At 35.7% G+C, this 27,724-nt stretch overlaps 1 protein-coding gene across 3 annotated transcripts in view; it reads right to left on the bottom strand.

The window, feature by feature from the left end:
* LOC114654091 (lysine-specific demethylase 4C-like) overlaps positions 1–27,724 on the bottom strand; it is a 980,420-nt gene that overhangs the window by 276,756 nt on the left and 675,940 nt on the right. For all 3 annotated transcript variants that reach the window (XM_051930015.1, XM_051930013.1, XM_051930014.1), the window contains exons 16-17: positions 12,616–12,671; positions 7,132–7,240 (exon numbers count right to left, since the gene is read on the bottom strand). In XM_051930015.1, the coding sequence (XP_051785975.1) occupies positions 7,132–7,240; positions 12,616–12,671 (165 nt within the window). The remainder of the gene's footprint in view (positions 1–7,131; positions 7,241–12,615; positions 12,672–27,724) is intronic.

The following is a 27,724-nucleotide window of genomic DNA, read 5'->3' on the forward strand; positions in this document are numbered from 1 at the left end:
TTAAAGTATACTTTCACACATTTCGCACAGTTATTATTTTTCCTCCATACTAAGATAACTCAGATCCATCCCGCTACATTTTGTAATCAGCATCATGCAAGTTTAAATACCAATTGATTTAAGTTAGTCTTTCTGTCCAGATCAGGTCAACTGACCACAATCTAGTAAGCAGTTCTTTGACATGACCAATAATAATGATTCTGCCAGTTTCATTTCTGGCTATAAAATGTTAAATTAGCATAATTTTCCTAAGTTATATGATTTTGCATAGTTTTGGGGGGAAGGATCAGATGTTTCCATTCTAGTCAATCTCCTTCCTTACCACCTTCAGTTCTTTCACCTAATTAAATTCTCACTCAGTGCATTCTCTATGTTATGTTTTTAAATATAATCCTAAAATCACATTGTGCTCCCAGTAACCTTTATCTACCCTTTATTTCATGACTTACTGTAATGGTGGGGACAATGTCAATTTGATGCTTCATCTTGGCTTATTTCCTACTTCATTTCTGTAGTCGGCAGATTTTCTTTAATTTTTATCCTTAAACACAACCATTTTCTGCCTAAAATGAAAAACATTTTACTACTTCGGTTCATTCAAAATTATTTTACTTGTCTTTCATTTCTTATTCTAACCTTAACACAAAACAGAAAACTGTTTTTTTTCTTCAAAGAATGACCCTTTACAAATTGATGCTTTTAAAACTACCATCCCAAGCAAAGACATAGGACAGAGTGGCACCTTTACTGTTTCCTGGACATGGTTTGATCTTTATTGTCAGTTTGATCTTACAGGCATCCTGAAGATTCTGTACTTTGCTCATATTTATTTGATAAATAGCACTGTTGTCATCTGCTGGCCAGTGCTGTCAAATCAGCCTAAAAGATTATCTTAATAAACCCTTAAAGCGAATAATACATATGTAACATAAAAGAATTACACCTTAGTAATATTTTGTTGCATATTACACTCATTCATGGCCCTGTTGTACAAACAAATAAAAAAGTAAGTTTTTCTAAATTAAAACTAATGGATTTATGAACATTGCCAGCTAAAGACTGGAAAAAGCAACAAAATGTTTACCATTCCTTGTAAATGTATTCAGTGATGATGTTTCATTTGTAAAGTTATATATTTGTAAACATCCAAGTTATAATATCTCTTGCAATTAACTATTCTGATAAAATAAGATAAAGTGAATATATTGAAAGAAAGTAATTTTTCAAAAGCCAACTGATCCACATAATCACACGATTAAAGTAAAAAACTGTTGAACTCTACTGCATATGTGCTATTGCATCTGACCTCTAAAATAAAAAATAAATTCTAAAGAAAAAATTTCTCAGTAAAAGTCCAAAAATCAAAAAAACAGAACTAAAGGATTCAAATAAATTAAAACACAATTAGAAAAAATGAATCAATAATTCAGGAAAACAAAGTGAGCGAGATCAACGGTGAAATATTTTCTAAGAATGACTCATAAGAAACAAAGAACCTAACAGTAATGGCTTCAAGCACTTTGACTGGGTTAATGTTTAAATATAAGAGTAGAAAAAAAAATTACTGTTTCTGTTACCACAAGAAAACTGTTTCACAAAATTTTTAATAGAGGACAAAGATAAAATGTCATGTTATAGGAATTAGTATGTGCAATAGGTTGACAAATGATATGCTTTTCTTTATATCCTTAGCTCTATTTTATTACTGGCCACAAACCGTTGCCCAGTCGGTTTATCAAATTCCTCCATTACTCTTAATTTTTCCCTGCTCTCTAAGCTTTACAATTATCATGGTATCCTTTTAGCTTCTAAAGCCACTTCTCAGACCATACATTTTGGTTAATTTCAGCCGTGCAAGAGTCTTGAATTTTTTGCTGGAAGCAACACTTAGAAAGTGGGATCTTCATCTTCTTATAAAATTGTCTGCTGCCATCACCAGACTCATAAAAGTCGATATATTTTTGCCTGAGATCTTCAGACAATTCTCTGATTTTTCTTATGATGAATGGTACTGTCTGAACTGCTTCTGTGTGCAGCCTCTTTTTAAGCCCAGTGGCAATCAAGTTGACTCAGAAAAGTTACAAACTTACAGAGGATTTTAAGAAAGTTCTGCTTCCTTTACAAAACATAATATTTTACCTTTCAAAGGTATTTATTATTAGTAGATTAAATTAAAATCACATGAATAAAGTCACAGTATTGTTTTAACATTCAGTGAGTTGTACCAACTGTTTTGCAACGTTCACATTACCTTATTTTAATAGTAAGCATGCACATGTCTGCTTTTGTAAATAAATTATCCATTGCATAATTACTTGCTGACATTGCAGGCTTTTGCACCAACTATGATAATAATATTTCATTAGTCAATAATGAAGGTCTCTGAAGTTTATTACTGTACTAACTGTGTTACCTGGCTTCGCGTGGAAAAGTTCATAAGTCGGCTTTGCATGGAAAAGTTCATGAGTCCACAGATGTGAATGTATATGCAAAGCAGTATTTGAAACGGATATAGATAAGTGATATGCTGATGTATTAATGTGAAAAACGAGGAGTGTGGAGCATTTTCACATTATAAATTCAAATGCCTCTACCTAAGAAGGACATTAGTCCTTTGGACTTTTCAGCACCATGATCGAAGTAAGTGTGTTGAGGTTGGGGGATATTCTCTCCCTAAATGTTTTTAAGTGCCACTAATGAAGAACAGGGTTGAAGGTGGGAGGTCAATTTTCTGCGTCACGACCAGGTGCTGTAGGTCCATGAGGCAGAAAGGATAACCACAATGAGAACCAAGAGCGCTTCTAGTAATGCCGATATTCAACAGCAAAAAGCAGAGCTTGCCAATAACTGAACTTTGTAACTTCTTGGGGCTTTGTTGAACTTTCTCTTTCCTTTACACAATGTGATCACACCTCTTTTTTTCCTGTCTAGGATACCATTCCATCTTCAGTTATCTGTTCATCCTATTCGCTAGTGGTGCTATTCATATATCCCGAAAGCACAAAGCATATAAACTAGCATAAAATTAATATAAAAAATGACTAACTTTCTTTTCTTTATTACATCACAAAATTTAGATCAAATCAGTCACGGCATTTTTGAGATTTTGGGGAATTTAGTTTTTCTACTGTAAGGAAGGCTTTTCTCCTAAATATTGATATATTGAAATATCCTTTCTTAGTGGATGCTTACTGCCCTTGATGTACAGTCCTGCCAAATTTTAGCTTTTTAATTAAATAGAAAATAGTGTTTTTGTTGATAAATGAGTAAGTGCTTGAGTCAGTCAGTCAACCTTGCATTAAACATGAAGATGTTGTATAGTAGTTTCTGCTGTAAACAAATTCAGTATGGAAAGAGTTCTAGAATGTAAGTTGCATTTTAAGGAAAAGGCTGATCCCTTTTTTAGTATCTATTCCAATTATGAAAACATAAGGTGTTTTTAGTGAATTAATGTTGTGAAGAGTGGTCCTTGGTGATGGGCTAATTTTAAATAAGCACGCCTCGCACCGTGCTGTTCTAATCAGGTGCAGGTATTAAGTGTACGCGCTTCCCTCCAGGAACTGATAGGGTGGGTGCCTACTGAATTGAAAAGGCACATTTAAGTGTGTGCATCAGGCAGGTGCCTCATTAGTTCCTTGGAGGGAGCAGCATGGCACAGTTCGGAGGGGAGGAAGAAAATAAATGAGAAGAGAGAACAGAAACAGTATATGGAGAGAGCAGCATCGGGTAGAGAGAAGAGACGGGCCAGACAGCCCGTATGGTAAAAGGCAGCGCGATCTTGGGTCTCGTGAAGGAGCGATGGAGTGGTATTCCGGGGGCTGGTTTGCTCCACTGAATAAAATGTGTGGAGTGGGTGCAAGCATGGAGGAGTTCTCCCAAGGGACCCAAGGTACAACTGCGGGTGCATGAAGGATGAGAAGGAGGAAAAACAATCCTGTATGGTCCGGTTGGAACCACATGGGCAGCTAAGATGGGGGCTGAGGGATGAAGACTGCAGCTGTTAATGTCTCTGCCGACTGAGCGAGCAACGGTTGAGCTGGGGAGACAAAGATGGAGTTCTGCTGGGCATGTCTGTCTGTGCATTAAGGATCCAATGTATTGTTTTATGCTCCTCGTTTTAAAGCTGGATTTTAAACTCATGGATTTCACTTTTTTATGTATTTATGTAGTGAAGACATTTGGGAACTGCACTTGGGGACACTGTTTTGATTTTTTTTTTTGTGTAATAAAAGCATTTTAGCATTTTTACACCTACCCCTTGTATGTCCTCATTTGCCCAGCTCATCCCAGTCCCAGAATTTGAGGTGGCCACATGTAGCAGGGAGAGTGGAGCCAACCTGCACCATCAATAAATGTTGTTGTTGCTGTTATCACAAATGTTCACCTTGATTGAAATTAGGTGGAATGAAAACTAGCAATAATACTGAGACCTAAGACTAAGATAAAGAAGCACATTGCCAACCAATAAAAGAATAGTCAAAACTAAACTGTTGAAGATCTAAAAGTACACATTTTTCTACAAATATCTAATTTTATACAGCGCACACTTAGACTAAGATCAAAAAACCAGGATCAAATTTATACTTGTTTTAAAATGTATAAAAATCGAATAAACCAATGCAGTACTGTTCATGCACAACTGTCATAAGGATGGCGCATAAATATTGTAAAGATATGTAATTAGAAACAAATATACTTTAGATACCAGTTGTTGCACTAATTACTATAGATAAGAACTACTACAAATAAGGTCTTAGGAAAGACTTGTTAAAAAGCAAGTGCTTACCAGCTGGCCTGAGGAAAGGACATGAACCAGCCGGCAGCTGGACTGAAATGGGGGGTGAGTCTGCCCGAGTGCAGTCATTAGGAACGACACACTCACTGGTGCAAGTGGCATGTCAAGGGCCATTAGAAATGTATAAAATTGAGTCCCTCTCCCTCGCTCTCCGTGTCTCAGCTGCTCCATTCATGGAGAATGCCATTCCATCAAAGGGCCATGCCGGCCAAGTCGGAACGGATACCAATCAACATATCAAGACAGACAGCCAACTGGTAGCCTATTATCCAGGTTGTATTAGTACTATTTTTCCAACACTCACATTTGTATTCTACTTATAATTTGAGCATATTTTCTATAATACATGCATAAATATCTAACTAATCGCCTGGGGTTATAGATGTCAAAGAAAGTGGGAAGTGTTGAAGTACAGTATGGTAAGAGTGTGGCATGAGTATGGGATTTTGGGCATTGTGTTATCATCTACGTAAAAAGAGTAACAGAAAACATGGTCACCGTCAAAACCTACCACAACAAAACAACAACCACTTGTTAAATTCATTAATTTACAGATGTTCTTTGCCTCTAAAATCTAACACAGGATGTAACACAAATTATGGGTTATTGAAAAAAATGTTTATGCATTGATCATCTACCATTGGCATGCAATCTTCTAGTAGACAATTCATAAAGAAACCACCTCCTTGTTAGCAAACATTTATCTTATCTTATGCACAACACAAACTTCTTCTCTTTTGTTCAGTTTGTCCCCTACTGTCCCCTAACAAAGAAACCAGAATTAGCAAAGGTCTTCAAGTTAGCTTTGACTTCATGAAAAAGTTGAGTGTGAAACAATGTCATTAGAATTGGTTACTGGGTATAATATATCAACTTGGAAACTCCCACCACCTTTTATCCCTATCCATTCATCCTTCTAAGCAATTATCAATGATGCTGACAACTTCGGGATGATTTATACTTCAGTTGGACTTTGAAAAGACAGTGCCACAGTTGGAAAGTTATAATAGTATAGGTGTATGTTCAGAATCTGAATGTTTCATTATGAATGTCACACGGACACCAGCATGGATGTGTGCAAAGCACCACACAAAGTCTAGGCGAATACACTGTGCTTATTCACTTTCTGTCAAGTAAGGTCATTTTTCTTAATGTTTACAACTCTTATAGATAGAGAATTCAAATGCATTATTATTATACTAAATAACTAAAAAGCCTTCTTTATTTAACAGAAATTGATGTAGCAAACACATTTATAGGAATAAATTGTGTTCAGTAAGATAGGAGTAAGTGTATTACACTTATATAAATGTTAAAATAAAAAATAAGATGTATGGTGATGACTTACACAGCACTAGCAAACAATAAAATAAGAGCAGAATAAATTAACTCCATTCAGTTAGTCTAAATTTATCAACCACTCTATGTAGGCATTACTGAGAATGTTCTTATATACATGAAAGTTTGCTTTATCAAAATTTTGTGTAATAATTGTGGATAAACATAAATCTTTTAAGAAAATGGTCTTTGATGGATGAGTCAACTAGCATATTAACACACATGCTATTTTGGTGATGTCTGAAATAGGAGGGTTTGCAGATACTCTTTCAAAGAACACATTTCATTTTTTCCTACCATAAATTACATTATTATAATGCTATAATAATCAACATGCTCATTCATGATTAGAGATGTACAATAACACAATTTATTTGCTGCCACACTAAAAGTAAAAAAATATATACAAACTAAACATACAATTATACACAAGTGATTAAAAAATGGCATTAAAAGCATTAACTCCTGGGGTGCTGCCCAATATTAAGTAAATGCTAAGGGATTTACTTGTGAGAAGTCCCTGCCTAAGTTGATCTATTTTCTAACAGGACTCTCTATCAAATACTTCAATTTCTGTATTATTTCTCTAAATTTATTCCATCATGGCTAGAAACAAAACATTGATAAGGTGTGGTATAGAGAAAATAATCCAAAAAAGAACATTGGGTACAACCAGCTACAATTTGACAGAGTCAACAACATACTCTTTCACCTTTAACAAGGCAGGTGAAAATAAATGGAGAAATATCAATTCAAACAAAAGCACAAAGTCAAACCACAAAAAACTGCCCAAAAATATATTGTATGCTTATCTTATGAAAGCTCTATCATTTGATATGCTGTAGATGTACTGCTTTCCATTTTTTGAGGTCCGATGATTAGGATTAAAAAGAAAACCCAGCATCACTATACATAAGGAAACCAATAGCACCAAGCAACAAATACATTTTGTTTTATATTTTTTATATTTTTAATAATTATGATAAATTTTTACTTACCAGCTTGAGCCTCTGAAGTGGTATGTGGCTTGTGTCAATAGAATTACGCTTACTTTGGTTACCAAATTTCACTTCAGGCACAGCCAAGGCACACATCACATGAGCCCATCTGAAACGGTCAAAGATGAGAAACATCTATAAAATGAACAGGGTGTTGCATTTCTCCTTTTAATAACTTTAAAATATCACTTTCTTGTTTTGTAACTGACTAGAGGAAGAGTACCCGACTAGGCTGTCAAATTCCTTAATCCATACAAAGATACTGCATGATGTTGGACATCTAGCTGTAACCTGTCTATGACTCTTCACAAGCCTCCTCCTTTCTACAGTAGGACCACCACTGACTTGTTTATTGATAGTGATAAGAGAAACAATTTGCACAAAATTGAATTCATGGCAAAATTTGAATTCTGATTCACAAAAAAGTTTACAAAATAAATGGTGTTTTCTATATGCTCTTTCCCATATGCAAAAATATGGGAAAATTGATTCTGGTGCAGAACATGGAAAGAGTTGCATAGATAGAGAGCAATTACCTGCATGTATTTCAGGGGCCCTTCTTTGCTGGTAAATTGCTTTGGATTTTGTTTATGGCCACCACTGATTCTTTGGAATGATCCTGACTTGGATCAGCTTACAGAGTTAGGAAAAGTGGGCACAAATGGTGTTACCTCTGACCCAAAATGAGTGGAGTGAGGCAGAGTTAGTGGCATGTATGTCCAGGTAGGTAGTGTGTGTAGCAGATAAGAGCACATGGAACTGCAATGATAGAGCTGCTGAAGTTTGGAGTGGTTATAGCCACACTGCAGGGAGGCAGAGGAAGTAGGCCAATTTTGGCAACACAGTAACCCTAAGGGATAAATATATCTTGCTCTCCACATAAAACAACTTTAAAAATACCACCAGAAACAATTTCGGTAAGCCTCACATTTCATATGTGTGAATTAGAATGCAAAACATATTTTAGGGGCAATTAAGCAAAACCTTATGAGAAATAATACTCCTATCTTTCAGTCATCATTGTTTATTGAACAGTATAAATTCTTTATATCCATGCAACGTACTAAAATCCCAAGAAGGTTGATTTTACAATCAAATTTACACTCATGCGCCTGGTGAACATTGCCAGGTAGTGTGTCTAAACCTTTAATCTTGACTGTTCTACAACTGAATCACAGACACACAGTTGAGCTGCTGATACTTGTCTACCTGCTTTAAACAGCATTGCTGAGACATAAGGTGTTGCCAGTAACAGAACAGCCAATTATGTGGGAATGTTTGGTTTTGGGGATGTCTAATAGCAGACATTCAGAACGTTTGTAGTATCAAAACACACAAAAGAACAGAATGAAAATAAAAAAATAAAAGCTAGAAATAAAAACTGTAAAAATGCCTCTTTTGTGTTTGACAGGTAGTCTTATAATAACTCAAGTGAAATTCGATCTAAATACTCAACATACAATTTACATTGTAACTGAACCTCTAGTTTCAGACAAGTATCAGCATTCAGATGAGCACTCGGAGAATCAAAGGTGTTCTCAGTTATTGATCACTAGCAGGATTTTCCTTACACAATATTTTCTATTTCTTTCACTTTAGCAAAAATTAAAGAGACAGTAAACATTTTTACAAATGATAATATATACAGTATATGGTCATATAGAATGTAAGAAAATAATTGTGGTGGAATTTCACAGTTTTTGTAATAGTAATGGAATGAAGATCATACTTTTTCTTCCTTGAATCAATATACAAGGGTGGACAAAATATAAGAAACACCTGACACTCTATTAATATTAAATACCTAATTAAGGAGCAGGACCACCCTTTCTTTCATGCAGTGAGTATACATGCACACACATAATCGTGTTAAGGTGAATAACCTGAATAAGCTAGAAACCCGATTTCTCAATAATCTATGTTTAATGCGTAAGTGATCTTTTGCAAATCTTGTGTCAAAAAAGCTCCGATGTCATTAATCTGTGCAGAAAAGAGTTAAACATCATCATCGGCCACCGTGAATCAGAAAATAAGCATGACATCTGTAAATAATTTTCTTTTGTTTTATAAATGTGCTTAGTAACATTAATGCTTTCTTTATAAGTTTCTGTTGCTGGAATAAATGCAGCAAACTCTTTTCTGCCTGACTGCATGATTGAGCCCTGCAAGGGACCCGGTATATTTTCTTCTTGTCTTATACACAGTGCTGCTGGAATAATAATAACGCAGGTATTTTTACTTCAGTTAAGTACTGAGTTAAGTTATTTGTTTCTTTAAAAAGTAATCAGACTATAAAACACACATTACTTTTAACATGTTATCCTACTGCTCTCAAGATCGTATTGCTGAATTTAGTACTGAATGTTCAGCTCATCAACACAAATTTAGCTCTTTCTAAAATATTGGGAAAGATTATTTCAGCCAGATGAAGGAATAAAGTGATCACCCCAGAATTTGCCACTGGTAAAGTGTTTTGTGGACACTTCTACCCGTGGCTACTGAATGCGTATGCAAAGCAAATACATGTACAGGCTGACAGAGTGCAACAGACATGCGCAGACTACAAAATCCTTAATAATTCCATTAAGGGTTTACATGGCCAAATAATCGGACTAATCTACCTCTGATAATCAGGTGTCTCATAGGCCAGTTCCTCTATTCAGAATAAGAGCTTAAATGACATTTTAGAAATCAGATTACTATGAATAATCTGGTTATTGAAGCGCATGTAAACATGCTAATGGGCATCTTTAATATTTCATGGAATGCTGCTATATAAGGTCAAGTCAAAAAGTAAGTACATCCTATGGAAATGTTGACTTTCTGAACATATTTGAAAGGCAAACAAAAGATATTCATGCAGACTGTGCCTAGAGGTAAAGTCAATACACTTGAACAAAAGCATAATTCAACAAAAATATTAACAGATGTATTATAGGGAAAATGTAAGTATACCTTTGGACTCAGAGGATGGTATTTCACCCATCTCTGTCTCTGACATCGACTTAGTGAAATCTGTGACTACTCCTCCATGTAAAGTTCCTTTAGTTACAGGAACTGCCCTTTTCTAATACCCCCACAACATTTCAGTGGGACTCAAGTCAAAATTTGCTTCTTTTTGAGACATTCCTTGGTGGATTTAGTAGTGTGCTTTGGATCATTGTCATGTAGAAAGGTCCATTTCTGGTTCAAGTTCAACTTTCAGACACAAGGCCTTGCAATCTCCTCAAGCGCATTTTGATATGATGCAGAATTCATACTTGACATAGTTTGTGGCCAAACAACTCTATCTTCGATTAATCTTCTCCAAGCACATTATTCCAAAATGTTTTGTCTTTGCTTGTATGTTCAATGGCAAACCGTAGTCTTGCTCTAATGTTCTTTTTGGACAACAAAGGATTTTTCCTGGTACACCTTGCCTGCAGGTCAAATTTATGCAATCATTCCTGATTATAGATGCAGGCACATTGATGCCAACTTTTCTAAGAGTTATCTCCATATCCCACAATGAAAATCTGACATGTCCTGGAACAATTAGCAGTCATTTGAAATCTCCTCCAGTTGCAGATGACTTTCCTTAAAGAGGAATGATTGATTTCAAATAATTTGGCAATCTTTTTAAATCCCTTTCTAGAGTCATTGGCATCCACAACCTTGTTTTTGAGGTTCTTAGAGCGCTCTTTTGATCCTAGCATGATGACACCACATAAGTCAATAGCAATGGTTTAAATGATACAGGTTCCACCTGCATACTTTTTAAGGAGGTTCTAGACATTGGCACCTAATATAAAACACCTAATTCAAATTTAATTAACCTGAAGTGGTGATAAATATGGGGGGCACTTACTTTTTCCACCTGCATTTTTGTTAATTTAGATTATGAGAATGAATACACCACTTCAATTCATATGCCATTTGTTCAAGTATATCACTTTTATCTGTGTGCATTTTTGGCATCAGGATTTAACGATTCCTTGTTCAAATATGATGAAAAAGTCAACTGTTTTTATGGGGTGTACTAACATTTTCACATGACTATAATTTCCTACCTGTACATAGTGGGATACTTTACCACTTTTCTGGAAGGTTAATTTCCAGTTCTTTGAAGGATGTGGGAGTTTGTCCTTTGTGCTGTTAAACTTACTATAAAGGTTCAACTATATTTAGAGCTGGTGATAGGGGAAGCCTTGGAAGCAGTGAGAGCTTAGCCCACTGTTTAAGAAACCACTCTTGAATTAATTTAGCAGTGTATGTGGAGAGTATTATCATCTGGAATTGGGGTACATCATGAAGAATGGATGTTTGCACCATAGGGTGCACCTGATCCTGTAATGACTCACACAAGATGACTGCCCATACCATTATGGATCCTGCACCCTATTTAACAAATGGTAGAGACATTGCGAGTTGAATTAATCCTTTGACTTTCTCCAAACATAAACCTTTCTGGATGTAAGAAGTAGGGTTAAAGACGACTTAACCAGACCATAATGCCCTTTTCCATTGCTTAATAGTGCAAGGTTTGAGCACCTGACATATGGTCATGCATCTTTGTGCATGTACTGGCCTTTGGTACACAGCTGTCCTACCACACACTTCAGCTTTATAAAGTTCATGGGGCACAGTTTTAGTTGAGTCTGAGTCACAGAAATGATCATGCAACTGTGGTAACTGTTAAGGCTGTACTTTTGTGGGTACTCTCCTGTGAAGTGTATGTCTGTCTCTACTTGTGACCACTTTTCTTCTTTGCCAATATAGTTTGATCATACTTGGCACATTCTGTCATCATTTTTGAGAATACTTCCCTTGACACATGAAATAATTCTACAGTTTTTGTGACCTATGCACCGGAAATTAGGGCACTATTTGGCCTCTTTGGAACTCTGTTTGTTGCTTCATGTTGCTTTGAAAACCCACATAGGGAGAGTTTTGGAGCATACTACTGCACTTATTGTGTTGCTTTTGTTTGAATGGGTTGTACATTGTTTCTTAAATTAAAATTTAATTTAAAAAGTGGTAATTGTCAGATCTTTTTTACAGTTGATACATCCTACTAATTGTTAATCAGCCCAACATGAATCACCTTTGAATCTGCATTTGTGATTAGTTACTTCAAACTAAAACCTCATATGTTGTTTCCTTTATTTTGTCCACAATTGGTTAAATGTGTATAACCACCAGAGGTCATGTAGTGAGTCAATGTAAGGATCTGAACCAGCAATTTTGCTGCATCCAGTCAATAACCATCACTACCAGACGATACTACTTACCTTAGTTTTGCTCACTTTTCCAAATGTTCCTATGTATTGCTTATGTATTAAGGTAACATAATTGGCTTACTTTACTGCATACTTCTGATACTTTTATACCTTAAATTTCTGATTTCCACACTATATAAATCTGGTAAAAGCCTAACAAAGTGGAAATAACAGATAAAACTTTGTGGATATAGGTTATTGCTAAGCATCATTAAAAGGGCCTTACTTGTCATCAGTAGTCTGCTTCAGTGCTCCACCCCTTAAATTGCAGAGACAGCACTCCTGAATAAAAATGAAGCAAATATATTAAACTGAGCTAGTCATACTGCTATTTATTTGAGTAAAACACTTACCCATTATTGGAGTGTCACTGCCACCATAATTGTAAAGCTACAAATCACAAAGCTGTCACTTGTGCTGTTTATGTATTACTTTCAGTAGACTGCATCACGTTAATGCTGACAAACTGAGGAAAACAGACCCATTTACTGAACATTAATTAAACAAATGCCAATACAACAGGGCTCAAAACCTGTTTCTCACTTTACAAAGCCATTTGTTTTCATTCAGCTTCACTGAAGCCAACAACTGTTGAAACGAAAAAAGTAATATGAGTGTTGGAATAAACAAATATTACAGCTGCTGCTGCTTCATAACGGATTTGATTAGAGCATCTGATGTAAGTCCTTTTACAAGAGAAAGTGAGGATTGTCAACGACGGAAATTGTAAAGTGAAAAAAAAAAAAAACTTAAAATTAAATTTTCAATGAACTATGAATGCATCATATTGTAAAAAAAAAAGAACACAATGCTTAAGTGTTTGAAACTCTATGATTCTATGCAGCATAGTGGGGGCGGAGGTTTGCTTTTTTATCGCATAATGTCATATGTCTGCACTGGGGAGGTCATTCTAGGGATACTGGGAAGAAATGCAACACTTGTTTTTACAATGCAATTTTACAGAAGTGTCTGACAAAGTTGATGGTCATTGGCAGGCAGAGGATCATGTCACCTGATGTTGCGATCTGGGGTCATCCCAAATCTGCTTTATGGGATTAAGATAAGGACAGAAAGAAGCCCACACCACCCTTCATTCCTCAGGACAGCTGTGACAAGAGTAGGTTTGTGTGGCCTAGCATTGTCCTGGTAGGAGCTCAAATGTCTAAGAGGTTTGAGCAAAGAGTATTTGACAGGTTATCTTGCTTTAAGGCCAGTAGCATCCTTCACCACTGTGGTATAAAGGATGCAGGCACTGATGTGCTGATCATGCTCTGAAAGAAAAATTTTCTATTTGAGGCATTAGGAAAGGCATAATAAACTGACTATGCATGCCCTTGTCTTCCTAAGGTCTGAATTAAGTTATTTTTAAAGTTGACCTGATTGGACATTGTTTCACTTGGACCTCATTGGTTAAAATGCACTTAAAGGGCTTTGTCTGAGCAAGCTGTAGTCCCTCACTGCACAAGCTGTAGTGCTGTTTTTTTTTTTTTTTTTTTTTTTTTTTTGTTCTTTATTTCGTCTTATACGATTTCTCATATTAGAAATTTGTTAGTTTTCGCATACCCCTTGGGGTCAGAGCGCAGGGTCAGCCATTGTACAGCACCCCTGGAGCAATTACAGGTTAAGGGTCTTGCTCAAGGGCCCAGCAGAGTAGGATCTCTTTTGGCAGTGACGGGGATTCGAACCGGCAACCTTCTGGATACCAGTTTAAAGAGTCTAAAAGAAACTGGCAATGTTTTGCAAAAGTACACAAGCTTTGAATAGAGTTTTCTTATTCCAGACAAATTTGTATTTAATTATTTTATCAGTTTATAGCTATAACTGGATAAACAATAACTGCATATTGCTTTGTATTTAACTTAGGAGCAACAGAGCAAAGATCTAAGCCAAACTGTTAGGAATCTTGGCAATTAACTCTTCAGATATATCAGTTTCAACTAGTAAACTGAGTACAGCAATTCAGGACCAACCTTTACTTAATCATTTAAGATGAATATATAAAAAATATTATTATTATTTGTATTTTACTTCTGCACATTAATAATGGTGTTGCTTTGGTTGAGCTTGCTGCACTATGTTATACAAATAATTACCTATAGGAGCTGAGGGATTCTTGTGTGGAGAATTCCAAAACAGAAGAAGCAAATTGAAGGCTACATTCACACTACTAATTATTCTTTTATAAAAGTGAACATTGGTCTCTGTTTTCACCTTTTGTCCACACTACCACAGCATTTTTAACCTCACAAAAACAGAGACTTTTAAAAACACTCGCCAGAGCCACATACTGTATGTCTGAAAATGTTGCAGTGTGGATGGGTGAAAACATTTTTTGATTTTGTAATCGCATACTCTAATCACACACTTATTGGTTTGTTCTTACTATGCTGCCCTTCCCTGACTGGATCCTGCTCATTGCAACCTCTCATTCCCTAGTTGGTTACCCTTATGGAAGAAAATCATATTCTAGCATAGTGGACACAGAGGAACTGCTTGCTTACTTACTTGTGTTGCTTACCTTCATCAATCCAAATGGTGTTTTATACAGTTTGAATGCTGCCTACATGTGCAAAATGCACATCATTTACCAGCTGGTACAGTTTTGCGATGAATCCTGTGACCAGCAGCGTAACTAACTATCCCTTCAAGGAAGACACTTCCTGTTCCTTTTACCTCTGATGTGTGCATGTCCACTGTAAGTGAATGACTACATTATATGTGTTTTCAGTCGTTTTAGTGTTAGTGGAGATACTTTCATAAATAATGTGAAAATGTTAGAATGGATGAAGATTGTTTTCATTTGAAAACAAATTTTTTAAATGAAAACATAGTAGTGCGGTTGTAGCCCAAGATGCTGTCATGGACGTCAGTCTGTATTGGCTGCAATACCGGTACTAAGAGATTATGATTAAAATAAAAATGGTCAGCTAAGACTATTATGAGCTTCAGCAGGGATAACAGTTGCTGTGTGTAATCTCATCACAGCCAGCACTTTTTCTATGCTGCATACAGGGATATAAAAGTCATGAGTTGGTGAAGGGATCTGACTTTCCTCAACAAAATCACCTTAAAAATGGAACTGACTGGTGCCACTATTGTAACCTCAAAGAGAAAATCTAGAATATAAACTTCCTCTGTACAATTTAGGACATAAGCTGACGATATGGTATGTGTAGGTTTTTTTTGCTTAATAAGGAAATGTCCTTCTGTTACCATAATAGATAAGATAATTTATCTATAGGCTAATCCAGAAGCAGCTCTGAAGGGCCTTTACAGCATTATCTGTGAATATGGAAACATACACTCATTGTGACAGAAGACTTCAATTACTGCAGCTTAAAAAGGTGCATCCAAGACATTTCCAAGAAATGTAATATACTACTTTATTACATTTTTCATTGGTTGGTAAATTGTAGAATTACAGTCTTCCTTTACATTTAATATAATATGCTCAGAGTAACACAATGCTGGAGCTTAACTCTGTAGCACTAGGCGCAAATCACTCACACATACCCACACTGGGCCGGCATGATGTCTAATTAATTTAAAATGCAACATTTTTGGGATGTGGGAGGAAACTGGAGAACCCTGAGAAACTCTACATAGAAAACAACTGGGAGCACAATTTGAACATAGAACACTTTATCTGTGTTAAATACAGCATTACTGCACTGCTTCCTTTAATATTCATTTTGATTGATAGTTTTACTTTTACTCAGGGAAAAATATTATTAAGAATTCCAATATACTGCTTACATATGGCAAATAAAAAATAACGTTTTAAATATTATGAGTATTACCATTTTTATATTGTCTATTACATCAAATGTTAGTTTAGGAACCAAATCAATATACAAACCTGAAAGGCTAGATTTACTCACAGGAAACAAAACTCCTGTGCATAATGAACAGCATGCAAGTTAAATATTCTAAGTAATATGATTCCCTTCAGAAACCATTTACTGTAACAATAGTTGGTATAAAGCTAGAATTTAATCAATCATTTCTGGATGTAGAGCAAGAACCAGGGACATAACACTAAAGCAAAGAGTTTTCAAATGTTATACCTGATTTTTTCAGATACTTATTTTTTTTATTCATTTTATAAATATGTGCTATTTTAGCCTATAACCCTATAAAGCAATTCAAAAGTTACTGGACTACTTGATCCATAAGTGCAATTTATAAAACAAAACAAAGCACAAACAAAGACAAACCTAAAAGGAATTGAGAGTAAAAGTGAAGTCCAAAATTGCTGAAAAGTTTCACAAACAGCAGCATTTCAGAATACCAATTTAAAACCATGCAAGACAAAGCTGTTATGAAACTCTCAGGATAAAGAAGATTCATCTAATATTTAAAGATATCCTACAAACCCGGGAATCCTGTACCCTGCCGTCTAGTCAGGGAGACAAGCACAAATCCCAGATTTATACTGAAAAGACTGTCCTGAGGAAATCAACATGGACTAGACCTGGCCGGTTTCATGGGTATTGCAGCTGGGTCCCACAATTATGTCGGATCTAAAATTTCTGCATCTTACTTCTCTACTCTGCACATCATTTAAATTCAGTTTCAAGATTTTCATCTTTAATACATCCTTCCCTTCTGACTCTGAGTAAAAGGAAATTTCAAAATATGCATTATCAGTACTTTATCATGTTTCACTGCAGAAAAATGATCAAGGCATCAGTACTTGAAGAGTTAGGTGTTCTTAAAGGAATATCTCAAACAAAAATTAAATTTTTTATACGTTACTTACCCCATGTAGTTTGTGGTGATGTCCTAGAAAAAAATATTCATCTCATGTTTTTATATAGAATGGAGAGAAAAAAAAGTTATGATCTACTACATAATAAAACACTAAGCTCTGTATGCCCAGTCTTTCAGAGCAATGTGATTGGTCCATTGGACTTTGGTGTGACTGGTCAGTTTGGCTGTGCAAGTGCAAGGAGGAGCAAAGGTGTACGCTGAGAGAGTCACCTTCAAAGATGAAAAGTACACAACCAGACAGGAGGGGAGAAAGGCATCTCATAAGCAATGACAGTCAGAGAAGCAGGCTTATTTGGAACAAGCTGGAGAAAGGGAGTGCCGGTGAAGAGAGGTTCAGACACACAAGGATACTGAGGAAAGATACTGAAGCACATGTGCGGCAAGAGCAAATGTTTTAAAAACTTTTTTGTTACCTGCCTTCAAGAGGTACTGTGACTAGTATAATTAAATTCAATAGTAACCAATGCTGTAAAATTGCACATGATGTCCATGAAAAAAATAAATCTCACTTCACTTGTGTCATATAGTCCACATATAAGTTATCCTGCCTTGTGCTCCAAACAGGCAAAACACAAGACAAGACTCTAGACCAAATAATGATGGGGAGAAGCAGATCTTCAGTTCAGAAAGGCAATCAGATGGGGCTTTATCTTCTTGTTTATGATGTGCACAAATTATTATGGAAGTATGTATTTACCATTATTTAATCAAACAAGCATGTTTTTTTCAGGTTTTAAGCATACAACTGGATAACTTCCTTGTGGATTATGCAAGTAGCATGAAATTTCCTTTTTATTTTTTCCATTGATGGTTTTCGCATGGTTATCCATTGGTCAGGATTGCTGGCTATTATATCATAATTGTTTTTCTCCATTCTGAATGAAATCATGAGATTAAAAATATTTCTCAATCGTCACTACTAAATACAGTATATGGGATAAGTAACATGGGTGGAGTATTCCTTTAATGATAAACATTTTATAATAAATAGAAAAAAAACTTTAAAAATTGAAAGAGACATAGAAAATATACCATGCACTGAGAGTGCTGTGTCAAACATTTTGTATATCAGGAAAACAACAACACTAAAATGACATAAGCAGATTTGCCACGACCCATGTCAGGACCCGGTACAGAACTGTAATAACAAACCACTCCTCATCCTCACAACATATTGGCCATTTAACAACACTGTTACTAACAGCACATTATTAACATGACTTTTATTATTATTATTATTATTATTATTATTATTATTATTATTATTATAATTATTAACAGTTCAACCCAAATGCAAAACATTACCAGCGGTTTTGTTTTTTTTTTCATTTCAAACCAAATGCAAAAATTAGATTGCCTGTTCACATTTTGTAGCACTATAAACCAACTGAAACAAAGCATCTCTTCAACATCATAAAACAAATATATATAAAAATAACAGATCCTATTTTACTGCACTAATTTCTGCAGTAATTATTCCTTCGAGATTTGCCAGTTGCAAACTTATTAATGGCATCTGTAAAACTCACTTGATGTGCAAGCTCCCATTCATTGGACAGGTTGCAAGAGTGTTTAGTCTTGCTTGGTACATTGTTGCACATAATAAAGTAAGTAACTTATCATGGATTTTAGACCACTATCTTTAAAAGAGCTGCTTGGTCAGTCCTGTAGAATAACTGAAATATTACAGAGGTGGGAGACAGTTTTTTTTTACTGTGGTGTGAAGTGGGGCACCAGAAGCAGGGAGCCAAGTTGTATAATGGCTTGCTCCCATTGAAGTCATTATGCATTTCTGCCTCCTGTAGCCCCATGCAGTTGGTGCTGTCATTCTTACTGATATTGTTACTGATGATGTCATTACAAAAAAATGAATTACTGCACAGACCGTTCTGGGCACCTTACAAGCCCAGGGTCCGAGAAGTGTTCCTGTCCACGTCCCCAAAAACCCCACCCCCACCCCGTCTGCACTTCTGGGCAAAAGCAACAATTTGTGTATGAGTAACAGTGCACTATTGCTGTTTATAATATGTGGAGAAAGAATATGTCAGTTTGGGATAATACATAATAATACACTTTTATCAGATTCACAGTAGGTAAAGGGCTTAAAGACTCTGTGATAAGTTTAATTCTTGTAACAGCTATGTAGATGACTGTGTTAGCATAGCTAATCACATGCCACAAGGAGCCACTACATCCCATGTTAATGGAAGAGAATATATACAGTAATACAAGGACAATGGAAGACACCAAACAATTAAGCCAAAGTTCCCTGTTATATTAGGTGGCTCCCTACTACCCTTTGTAATAAATGTGACCTCAGGTGTTACCTGGCCCATTCTTCTAAGAGGAGTAAGGAGTCGGAACAGCATAGACAACTGGGGCTGTAAGAAAGAGCTTTAGGAAAATTACCTCACAGGTACCAGACTCTGGTCACAACCCTAGGAGTTATATCAAAGATATACTTAAAAACAGATCCTGACCAGCACCTAAAAGCTCTTCATAGCCATAAAGTCAAAGACCTTGAAGTTAGGAGGAATGCTGGACAAGTTTCAAAAGGCAGGAGGCCAGGCAGAGAGAGGAGAAGATTCTGGGTGTGACAAAAGGAGAATGTTTCAGCATTTTTGTGGTGAGTAAATGTGTGAAATGCTCATCTGAAAGACTGGGGCCATATCAGCTAAAGAAGAAAAAAGACCTGTTAATTTTGCTTTTTCTCTTTATTTTCTTACTTTTAATTCAGTTAATTTGGGCTATGGGATGTCTCAAGAGCTCCTCCTATTGGCTACAGCATATCTGAGGGAAACTTAAGAATGCTGTACTTCAAAGGTAGATCCATGTTTGTCATATTGCATGTATATATACTGTATAATGTCAGTGAAATTATGAAATGTTGAAAAGGAGGCACACCTACAGTGTTTACATTTGTAAAGCTGGTGAGGACATCAACTAAAACAGCAAGGGTTATAATTTATGACAATTGAACCTTTACCAAATATTAGCTCAAGTGGTTGTAACCGAAGACTTTTTAAAACAGTTATTTCTATTACTATTTTACTTTAAGGGATGTGTATTATTTGTTTTCACTTTGATATTAACAAACATTAAGTACCAAATAATTTAAATTAAATGTATAAGGATTTCATATTTTATCATAATAAAATACTGTATGATACTCTGAGGGATAAACTCTTTGAAATAGCTACTGTATTATACTAATATGTATTTGTATGTGAGTTTTCACCTGAACATTTTAACACCAGTAATGCTGGATACTTCATCTTCACTCCAAAATAAATGAGAGGATTCAGCTAGAGCATCATATTTGAAAAATTCTAGTGTGGGCCTGAGAGCCTCATCTCTCTGAAAAATCACACTGAGCTGTTGAGAAACATGAGTATACATTTAAGATGAAAATTCCAGGCTAGTTGTGGTATCAATAAAACGATATTAACTTTGGGCTTAGAGTTTTAACAGCATGAAAATCTGCAAATCCTAGTATGCAAGAAAGGTAAGAAAATGTTAGGCAATCTCAAAGAATCTGCTGCTGAGACCACATTTTAAATACAATGTGTATTCTAATTATCATAACAAAAAAAAAGATTCCACTAAAAGCTGTACACAGAATCACTGGACTAAATGGAATATCCAACTGCGATGAGCTAAAGAAACTAGTCATTTTTGCGGGTTCATCTAGTTCATCCTAATTCATGTCTGAAAATTCTAAAAGGCACTGATAAAGTTAGTCAGGAAAAAATCTCTCAGCTATGTAATAAATTTCATACTCATGAATACTTCCATAATTAAAGGAAAAACATTTAATGTAGAAATAGGAGGGATCTTCTACACAAAAGGGAGAGTGGAAATGTGGAAGAACTTGATTGGATGAGGCTGGAAAGCAATTTAGCTACTAGGTAACAAAATAAATCAGATGGTCTGAATTGTGTCATTTCATTTGTAACATTACTCATTTTCTTTTTATAACCTTACAAACCCTAGATGAAATATATCTCCATTTATCTTTTATCTACAGTGTACAGATATTGTAAATTCAGGATTTTGCAAAGCATGAAGAACTGATACCTGCAAGAGGACACGGACAGCTTCCATGGTTTTGAGTATCTTTTTTAATGGTTGAGTAAAATTATTTAAACTTTCAAAAGGTATTGAGAGAAGGATCTAGAAATGACAAGAGAGACTATTTTGTTTTTTATGGTGGGTACTGTGTGAGGCACCCTATGTAAGAGTCTACTGCAGGTCTCAAAAAGTATAATAAAGAAGACCAATGCAAGTTATACCCAGCAAGGCAATGGAACATTCACTAGTGTAAAATGATCAATTTCTGTTCTAAGCTTGTTGTGATGTGAAATTTTGCATACAAGTTGATAAATATTTTGTATGTCTTTATATGTAACTTTGACAAAGCAATGTAATATTAGTGTTACATTATTGATAATAACAGCAATGGTTTGATGGTTTAAGAACCCCTTCCCCCCTTTTAGGACTGAGTCTCTTTGTAATTTTACGGCAAGGTTGGGGGAAGTGCCTCAAACAAGTTTGGCTAATATTTCTCTGCAGGACTCCCAGTCAACCCCCACAAGAAAGCCAGGCTGCCTAACTAACAAGCTTTACCTTAACATATGGTTTGGAGGGCAGGTGTGAAGATGTTCTCTGCCCCATTGTTCTGAAGTACGGCTGTTTGGAATTGGCTTGTATCAAAAGCTTCTAAGTACTATGATGCCCTATTGGCTGTAGGGGTTGGACAGAAAATCTATAAATTTGCTTGCTTTACCCAAACCCCCTCTTACCACACTGATGAAAGACCATCTCACACCATGAACTGAAAAGGACAACACAATGAAGAGCACAGTTCGGCAGCCATATTGAGGCAGGCCTGTTCTGAAGAAAGCTGACCACAAATGATGCCTTAACTAGAAACTTTTTAAGTAACTAACAAGTCTGTGTGCCGCCTGAAACTACACATCATCATATATCAGGTTGTATGTTTGCCAATATTCAAATGTAATTTGCACATTGTTATTATTTATGAATATTACCAATATTACCAATTGTGAATTTCCCATTGGGATTAATAAAGTATCTATCTATCTATCTATCTATCTATCTATCTATCTATCTATCTATCTATCTATCTATCTATCTATCTATCTATCTATCTATCTATCAATAATACATTGTTTAAATTGTAACTTAACTCCTGCTTGTCTTTTACTACACCTAATTGCCAGAGGTTATAGATGTAGAAGGGAAGGTGGGAAGAAGTTACAGTATATACTCTAATACCTTATAAACAGTGGTAAGTCTGTGAGATTTGAGGCAATCTCCATCACTGCCAAAAGAGATCCTACTCTGCTGGGCCCTTGAGCAAGGCCCTTAACCTTCAATTGCTCCAGGGGCGCTGTACAATGGCTGACCCTGCGCTCTGATCCCAAGGGGTATGCAAAAACTAACAAATTCCTAATACAAGAAATTGTATAAGGCGAAATAAAGAACAAAAAAAGAAAATTGTATTATTAATACAAAAGGGGAAAGTACAGCAATATAATACTCTGCCAAGACAAAACAAACCTGTACCAGTTTTCTAAGAAACACATTGAGTAAAATAGGGAATTAGGTAAAAGTGTGAAAAAACTCTTTGATCATGTATTGATGTTCTGGATTTACAGTAAGTATATAATGAAAGTAGTCTTGTGGTAAATTGTATTTGGGGTCTGTGATACAGTGCACTCAGGTTTTAGATGTACATAGGTGTGTGTGGAAGTGTGGACAAGCGTACCTGGAGTGTTGATGGGGAGATTGGCTTGACCTGCATTTATGTGTAGATTTGCACGGTTTAGCAGGTTTCTTCATTAGTACTCTGGGGTGTATAATTAGGCACCTGCACCCACTTGTTTATAAAGGATCCTGAAGCGAGAGAGAGAGTGAGAGAGATCAGAATGAAAAGAAAGAGAAACAGGGGTTAAGAAAGAAAGAAACAAGAAGGAAAAGAAGAAATGTCAGGATCATGGGAGGCAGGCGGTCGGGAATGATACACCAAAGGGAGCAGGTGGACAGTGCTAGCAGGGCAAGGTCACTCCTGCAAGGCATTCAAAGTGATGGAGCAAACAATCATTCCAAGTAGGCTCTTCCAGAAGTCAAGGAACCACAGTAGGAAAACGGAGTAGGGCTGAAAATGTTTCCTGCTGAAGGCCAGGGAATGGTAGCAGAAACAAGAGCCATATTGGAAGGTTGACTGGACCTGAGGATGTCACCCCTTGCTGAGAAGGCCATGAAGGCTGAGCAGGGTAGACACTGGTTTTTAGGGTCACCGCAAATTGAGACTGCTTTTTACATATGGATCCTGACTGTGTTTTGTCCTTGGATTTTAACCTTAGGACTGGTGCCCTTGTCCAGAGTTTGCTTCCTGCCTTTCACCCTATGCTAGTTGGGATAGGCTCCAGAAGACACTTGTGACCACGTTCAAGACAAAACATTAGAAAATGTCTTTTTATTAGTAACCTCCACAAACACTGTTTGATGGATTATTTATTAATACATTTATTATGGAATGAAGAACACACTACTTTTTATTAATTATTTGTTCATGGTGAATACCAACACCGTGCTATATGTCCTCATGGTCCAGTCCATCCTCAACTTATATCTATTGATATCCTAAGTTCAAAGACAGTGACTGGGCCAGGATTTGAACCTTTTGAGTCTTTTGGAGCTGTATGGCTGCACTGTGCCATCATGCCACTCTGTTTACCTTAGCCTTACCTGGTTTGGGCACAAAAAAAATGAATATTTCCCAAGAATAACTGCACAGGTGATCTGTTTAGAATCCTGTTAATCAATGTATCATAAGCACATCCATTTTTCTGAGAGACAATAACATGCTGCCTGATGCCAGTGCAAAGTCTGAAATCATGTCCCTTTTTCCTTCTTTTTTCCATTCTGTCGTGGTACATAAAACTGTCAACATGAGATGGACAGTTATTTCTGTTTCTCAGGTTCAAAATACTCCTCAAAGCTGCATTATATGCATTGTACATCTGGGTAACACTTATTGGTTGTCTGCTCTCTCATGCAAACATGCCCACCCCTACGACTTAAGACAACATCAAACCTCAAATGTGGTTGGATTGCCAATCACAGGAGTGTGCCACAGCTGCTGCAATCTCACTAAGATTATGTAAATGAAGTCTGCAAATGAAAATAACTGGAAAAGTCGTTTAATGTGACACAGCCTTTACTGGTGAATATTAGTCTACTTCAAGCACTATTGATTGGCATAGGATATATTTTATATTAATTAAAGCTGACTAAGTCATCTTCATTGATGTTGGGACATGCTTTGACACAAAGAAGAAGGCATAGTGTCCTCTCTTACCATTATGATAAAGATTACAGCCTTAAAATGTTCACATAGTTCTAGTGTATAAGGTCTGAAGCGTTGAGATTTTTGAAAATATTTTGACTCATGGACACCAGTGCAACTGAAATCTCTGATGCATTGCACCCAGCTGTGATTTATTCAGATGCACACCAACAATAAATACTGTATAATCATCAGCAAAAGCATGCCAACAGTGCCATCTTCAAGCATCTGGGTGACCATCTGCTAAATTTTAAAGGGCAAAGATAGCCTCAGTTTCATAGCAGTGCTTTAACATTCTTTACATGAGTAAATCTTATGAAGTATCAACATAAAGCAAGCCTACATTTTAAAATAACCTCTCTGTTACATGTTCTGCCCTAATTAAATTAATCAAGTTCCATGTCACAAAGAAGGACTCATCCCTTGTTCCGCAGCCAGAATGGTAACATAGAATTTCCTAAATCCAAAGTCTGAGTCATGGACAAGGTCGTTTTCTCCAGAGGCTTTTCCAAAAAGACATGGAAACATTCTTAACAACAGAAAAAGTGTAAAAGTGGAGTCATTTTGGTTATCTTTCACTGTGGTATAAAATACATGAAAAATATTTATTCCAATCAGTATTTTCTGCAAATACGTCAGTAAAAGACTATTTTCTAGAAAAGCATATTTTCCTCTAGAACATTTATAAAAGAAAATTTGGTAATTTGACACCTGTAAATATTTTTGACAGTGATTTTTTCACCATTGACGTTTGGAAATGATCAACAACAGTAAACATTAATTGCTACATTTCACGCCTGCTGGTATGAGCCTTCAACTATTCAGGCACTGTAAATTTTTGCTGCAGGGTCTTTTGTCATATCAAAGCTGACAAATTACCTCTCAAAATAAATGATTTGCACACGGCAAACCTGTTCTGACAACATATCACAGTGGGAAGTTTGTAAAACGTGGTCTGACTACTAAATATAAGCAAAGGAAGGTAGTTTCATGCAGTCACTGAAAGCTATTATGTTTATAGGGAGCTATTGGATGGTTATTTTTCAAAGATCACTGCTAAAAGGTTCACATTTTTTATATCATTAACATGGATCAGAGTGTCTAATATCATTTGGTTAGTCTGTAGAGAATGAGTGCTGTAGAAAGTCAAATCAATTCAACATGTTGCATATACAGTATGAGAAAAATGCAACAAGTTAACTGAGCAGTCTTTAATTTAATTCTAAGAAAGAGCAACAAAGAGCTACAGAAGTACCCTTCAATAAAAATTTAAAGCAATAAAAGTCAGGTATTGCTCTGCATTACTGAATGCTATTTGAAAACCAGAGGAGAAGGACGGATGAAGCTGACGGGAAAGTGCCTACATGTTCCTTGAGACTCTACATATAGCTAATACTTAAAAGGGACACACTAATTTTTTTCCGACTTATAGAAAAGGTGAAGAACTAGTCTAGGCTGCAACACCCCGACAGAGGTGTATCTTCACAATTGTGTGTCACATTTGTGAGTATTACAATACAGTGCCCTGATATGAAACCCACTGAGAAAATGAAAAAAAAAGCACCTTTCTTGAAATATATACAAGGATCCAGATGAATATAAGTTGGAACCTGCTAGAAGAAGGAGAATGCTTGGAAGTGAATATCACCAACCTATTCAGTGGCTCAAACCCTATACATTTTTAAAAAATAATTTTATTTTATTCAAGATTTAATTACAATGCATGCATAACAAATCAGTAAAAATACAGAACATCTTATTCATATCAAATACCCCTCTCTCTACCACCTGATCAGACAGCAAATAAAGAGAAACATTTAAAATGAGATTTAAAAAAAAGTAAAAAAAAAAAAAAGAAAAAGAAAAATCTAGCAATTACTCTGATTAAATCTTGTTTAGATTGACTCACTGGTTATGATCTTTGTATGAACATAAATTTGCCTAGAATCTGATTAACTTTATCACTCAAAAGTAAAATAAGCAATCTAACACAAATAAAGAAAAATAACATTTTATCTATTTCAGATCATAAGGGCACATAATTTAGTATACTTCACACTCTAAGATGTCACTCTGTGTATGCAAACTGAGAAAGATAAAAGTTAAGAGTAATAGAACATTTTAGTTTTTTTTTCTCAATCATATTTAGTTTTAGCAAATTTTTAATTGAAAAGTATTTAATAAGCAATTCATATTTCAACATTACCACATAAAAGTGACAGTATAGTGTAGCAATTAGCCCAGAGTCAGTTGAATGTGATCTTTCTCTCTTTTTTCTAGTTACTATGTATCTACTATATTTACTCTAAAGCTAAATTTTAATCCTAGCCTTAAAGACTGAAGAACAGTTGTAGATTACTAAGCACTGTTGTAAGTCGCTCTGGATAAGAGCGTCTGCTAAATGATGTAAATGTAAACTCATTCTGCTTAAATTACGGAGCACCTATTTTTTCTGGAGTGCCCTTTTTCACATCCTGCAGCCGACACTATTGAAATATTTACACTATCACTTACCCACTTTATTCAAAATCATGACTCACTCTATTGAAAACTTGGTTTTCCTCCATACTCTTAATTATTTTCCTGAAAACACAGAAGTCTGAGCAGAATCCAAAGATAATTATCATGCAATAAAATAAGCAGGTGTAAAGCACTACCCAAGTGGACTCACGGAGAATGTTCATCTCCAAATAAGGGTGATCTACAAACCGTTTACCACAATCAACAAACTACAGAATGGTTTTCACTCTCTTCTCTTCTGCTTCTGTTTTACATTGCAATTAGTGCACTAAAAATATGTTGCAAACCAGAAAGCTTTCTCAGTGTGCTCTCCACTTTCTTATTTCCTTATCACAACGTAAAAATAAACTTTATCTAGATTGGCTAAAAGAATGAGCTCTCTCAAGCTGCATAATCATTTTTGGTCAGTGTTTTCTAATTTCATTAATTACAGAGCTACAAACACTTCCTCTTGACAGCTATCAAGGAGAGCCATTTTCAAGCATGATGAAGCTCACCCTACGGCACAAATTAAAGCTTTTAAAAGTCAATTAATAGAACAGGTAATTTTAAAACCAAATTTCCTTGTAGTGAAAAAGCAATGCATATCAATGTAGCTCAGTCAATTTAAAAATATTTATGATAATTTGTTTGAAATTTTATGTTAAACATTCCTTCACTAAAAAAA

This window comes from Erpetoichthys calabaricus, chromosome 7, assembly GCF_900747795.2.
Source record: "Erpetoichthys calabaricus chromosome 7, fErpCal1.3, whole genome shotgun sequence".
Taxonomy (NCBI): Eukaryota; Metazoa; Chordata; class Cladistia; order Polypteriformes; family Polypteridae; genus Erpetoichthys; species Erpetoichthys calabaricus.